Here is a 4,785-nt window from a genome sequence, read left to right as displayed (position 1 = left end):
AGATGCATTTTCCAAATTATGTTTGCATCACAATATTTTGTTAGAAATTTCTGGTGGCAAATTTCTTTTTAAACACGTAAGACACAACCACCCCTCATCTGATACACAAATAAGTGTACGCAGGCCAACCTCACACGATACTGCAACTCATTAAGTTTATGATCAAATTTTCACATACTATCAAATAAAATGCATTCGGATTGTTTGTCATTTTATACTAGCGGTTTATTTTAAAAACAAATGCTTGACTAGCACTAACAATTTTGTTATCAATTGAACATACACCCCCTTTAGTACTTCGATGTCATACCATAACTGGGCTCACGGCGACCCCATGGCACTCCAAGTGTACTAATAGACATTTTCCAGGTGTGAAAATTTCAAGAAATCCTCATATCTTATACTCGCATGGGCACAAGATAAATCACACATACGGAATAATATTTTTTGGTGGGCCCCTCTAGCAAAGGATGGAAACCATTTGACTATTCGCTCTCTTCAATGTTTTAGCCAACCACAGATGTTACCCATTGTTCCTAATCATTTCAATTAGGATGCAGTCTATAATTTTTTCTGGCGACATTTTTCTGGAAGAAGCTGGAAAAATATTATGATGTTTTTTCTCTTTAAATAATAATTCTTATTTTCTTTTTTTGACTGGACATTTCTTATTTTCTTAACCAACTAAAAGAAGATGCACTCTGCCTGGTGCGATCATATTCTATTTCTTAAATGAATATCTTTATTCTTGTTTTCTAACTAGAACCGCATTAATTTGTACGAAGAACCATTTTTGGGTTTGTTGCATCACAGATTCACAGTTGCTGAGATTCCCCGCGCACCCATCCGGATCCCACAACTAGGAGAAGCACAAATTTTGACATATTTGCCAGTCGCACTCCTCAAAGAAGAATTACATCCCATCCATGATGAAATGGATCATGTCCAGTGTACCAGATTTTTTTTTTGAGAATCGTCCAGTGTGCCAGATTAAGGGGACGACATGTGCATCGCCTAGGTCCAAATTCTAAGTACATATTGAGAGAAAAAAGAAAAATCTGGATGTGAATTTTTGCTTCTCAATTTATTTTTTGAATTTGGGCCTGAATTTTTTTGGAATTTGTGCATTCACAAATTTATTTACACAATTTTTTTGAATTTTTTGAGAATCATCCACTATTTACATCCACAATTTTTTCAGAATTTTTTGAAACATTTGAAGTTGATTTTTTTGAAATGGTAACATGGGAGCATTTGGGAGATGGTATCCCCTGATACTCTCCCCTGGTCTGCCCTAGCTCCACGTGTGGAAAATTCATATCTACTCTGGAGGCACATCACGTACCTGCAATCTCAGTCTCATGTACAAATCTAGCACACCAACCATGGCACCTGTGTATTCCCATTTAATAGCCAGCGTACACGCATTGTAAATGCACGCTGCACACATCACAATGTCTCAATGCATGGCTCAGATAAAGGCCTCCTGGTAGCCCGGCCTCCAAAATGCTCCACTATATATATATATATATATATATATATATATATATATATATATATATATATATATAATATATATATATATATATATGTTTCTCATCACATCCTATACATATATGTTTCTCGCAGCTCTACTATCGGAGGTTTGTCAGGCATGGCCTTCGCTGGCGTATCTCTCATCGCCGACGGCAGGCTGTGCGCCTCCACCGAGTCCGTCTTCGACTCCGGCGCCGACAGCAGGTACCACTTGCTCGTCGTCGAAGGCTACTCGCGCACAAACGAGACAACTCTCAAAGGCGTATTCATCATGTCTCGTCCTTTCATTGTTGGAGGCTGTCGCTGGAAAGTCGAGTACCACCCTAATGGCTTAGGCGATGATGACTCCCAACGGGATGAGCAAGAGTTTATCTCGGTCTTCCTTGTCGAGGACGAGTATCTCAAGAACGTCGTTAAGGCTCACGTCGCCTTCACTTTCATTGACCAGCCTGAGTTGCGAGTGCCAAACCTCATCCGTCAAACGCAGCCATGTTGCTTCCTTGATGTCTTCAGTATTACCGATTATCAGCCAAAAAGATTTGTGGAAAAGGAGGTTTTCGAAAGATCAAGCCATCTCAAGAACGATAGCTTCGTACTCCGGTGTGATGTCGTTATCCTCGAGAGGAAGGACGATGATGACGAGGACTATTATGAAGAGGAGGAGGACGAGAAGGCTCGTCCGTTCATCAAATTGCCACCGTCCGACTTGCCAAGCCATTTCAGTGACCTGCTCCTAAGCAAGGAGGGTGCCGACATTAAGTTCGAGGTTGGCGGCAAGAAGTTATCTGCACACCGGTGCGTGCTTGCAGCTCGTTCTACCGTCTTCAAGGCACAGCTCTATGGCGCCATGAATGAGGGCGCTGCTGCACCAAGTGTCGTGAAGATAGATGGCATCGAAGCAAGTGTCTTTGAGAGCTTGCTTACTTTCATCTACACTGACGGAATGCCTGTCTTTGAGGATGCAATGCCTATTAGGTTTATGAATAGTGACAAAGGTGAAAAGCATGCAACATGGCTGCTGCAGTTGCTTGAAGCTGCGGAAAGATACGATCTCCAAAAGTTGAAGTTGATCTGTGAAGAGAAGTTGGCCAATCTGATATGCAAGCACATGGTGGCCGGCATTATTGTCGTCGCTGAGCGGAGACGGTGCCGCTGGTTGAAGGAGGCCTGCTTGGAGTTCATCAAAACTCACACCAGTTTGCACACAGTTTTTACGGCTGGTGGCCTGGAGCAGATAATCAGGACCTGCAACCCCTACGTACTCAAGGAGTTCATTTCCAAGTTTGCTACGCAGAAAGTGGCAGGTTCGTACTTCTTGTATGTACAATCTGGTGTGTGTCAAACTGTCAATCATACGTCTAGTTGCTTTGAGTACTCTGTTCTAAACCTGATTGCAAATGCAAGTTTTTGTGCCATCCATCCCACTGACTATATCTTTTGTGCACCCTTTTCATTTGCAGCAGTGGGCGCCGGTGTGGAAGGGATGAATGATACGGGCGCAGGTGGCAAAGCTGAAGCCGGAGACAAACATGATGCTGGATCCAAGAGGCGTAAGATGGATGCGGCCTAGAGACCATGTTGGCGGTTTCTCTAGATTGCCTGAGTGCTGATGTTAAGCTGGAAACCCCAGCCTGATATATCTTTTGTTCTGTTTGAACTTTTTGGAATACTTAAGATATATGGGGTCTGAGAAAATGCTTTTTATCTAAGAATATATATGTCAAATTGCCTTCATTTTGTCACGCATATGCATATATGTCTATGTTGAGATGTTAAGCTGAAACATTTTTGTTTGGGTGCATGCATGGGTGACCTGTTATTCCAATCAGCAGCAAGCGTACAAAATGGCCTGCAGCGTGCAAGTTCTTTATAGCATGGTCCCTTAGCCGTTAAGGGGGTGGGTCCTGTTGTTGTTGGAACACAAAGCTGTGTTATACCCAAACATCTCTGATCCACAGTACTTTTAGCAACAGATTGAAAGATACGTGATCTGTGATGCTGAGGAATTCACCTTATTCTGTTTTGAAAGAATAACGTTATAAAACCTTTGCCAAAAGCACGACAAACGAAACTGATCAAAGATTTGCCATGCATGTGTTGCTTCCATCAGTGGATGACGGCTTCGTCACGGCGGTTACCGTTTGCTGAGTTCCTGCCTACAGAAGCTCACAGAGATTTTCTGTAATCTTTTGTTGAAATGCGGAAATACATTGTCGAGTTCTCTAGATGCATACTCCCTCCGTCCGTCCGGTTGTTATCCATGCCGCTGCATCACATACAGCCATAAAATACATTTCTGGGCACCATGTGCTAGATGCATACTCCCTCCGTCCGGTGAAAAATGTACATATAAAAATTTTAGGACAAATTATGAAGTGGAGTAAAAAAAATGCATTGGAAAGGTGTAAGCCATCATCTCTCTCCTCTTTAATTACCCAACCCTGAATGAGCTAAGTGCATGTAGAAATTAAGGAGACCATGTGTAGAATGTTATTGGTCTTGATTACTGTGTGATGAGAGATAAACAATTTTTTCTACTTTAAAATGCATTGGGAAGATAGATGTACACTCTTTTGTGGACAAATTTTGAAGCCAAACGTACATTTTTCACCGGACGGAGGGAGTATATACTGCTAGGATCAAATGCATCAACGAGACAATTTTGTTCACTTAGTCTTGATGGTCGAAATCGCCTGCCATTGGCATATGGTTCCCCAATTTCAAACAAACTATAGCATATATAGATTGGTTTGAAACCAAAATATGAAGTACATCTAAAATGACTGTCAGATATTTTGAAGCAGAAACTAACTAGTGGGATATGAATTATTCCTAGAAAAAGAGAGGCCATTGATATTATCATTGCTAGTGGGGCCATGATATTATCATATGAATCACTAACCCCAAAAAGGTACATGTACTGATGTACTCAAGGGTAATGAAGATACCATCTTCTCGCAATCATGAGCTTGGAAAGGGTGGTTAGAGCAACTCTAGCAGACCCCGCATCCCGCCGACCCGTAAAACGCGTTTGCAGTTCACGAAAAAACGCATTGCGGGTCGGCGCGGGCAGCCGCAGAGGCAGACCCCGCAAAGCCGACCCGTAAAAAAGTATATACTTTTTTATGGGTCGGCTTTGCGGGGTCTGCTCTTGCGCCACTCCACCGATCCGCAAATATCAATACCGCACCACAAAAATACATAATAATTATTCAGAAAAAATACCAATACCATCACAATACAACAATT

General features: G+C 42.0%; 1 protein-coding gene across 1 annotated transcript; it reads left to right on the top strand.

The window, feature by feature from the left end:
• Positions 1-1,654: 1,654 nt before the first annotated feature.
• Positions 1,655-3,106, top strand: LOC123135311 (BTB/POZ and MATH domain-containing protein 2-like). The gene is made up of 2 exons (XM_044554355.1): positions 1,655-2,840; positions 2,997-3,106. The coding sequence occupies exons 1-2, from the start codon at positions 1,655-1,657 to the stop codon at positions 3,104-3,106; spliced, it is 1,296 nt and encodes a 431-aa protein (XP_044410290.1).
• Positions 3,107-4,785: the final 1,679 nt, after the last annotated feature.

Source organism: Triticum aestivum, chromosome 6B (genome assembly GCF_018294505.1).
Source record: "Triticum aestivum cultivar Chinese Spring chromosome 6B, IWGSC CS RefSeq v2.1, whole genome shotgun sequence".
NCBI lineage: Eukaryota > Viridiplantae > Streptophyta > Magnoliopsida > Poales > Poaceae > Triticum > Triticum aestivum.
The sequence above is the reverse complement of the archived record's forward strand: the minus strand, read 5'-3'. Positions and strand labels throughout refer to the sequence as shown.

What these genes read in the sequence shown, in the direction of transcription:
- LOC123135311 (XM_044554355.1), top strand. Translation starts at nt 1,655, where the DNA reads ATGGCCTTCGCTGGCGTATCTCTCATCGCCGACGGCAGGCTGTGCGCC. An exon ending in TGCTACGCAGAAAGTGGCAG is followed by an intron (nt 2,841 to 2,996) that starts GTTCGTACTTCT and finishes TTTCATTTGCAG; the next exon opens with CAGTGGGCGCCGGTGTGGAA.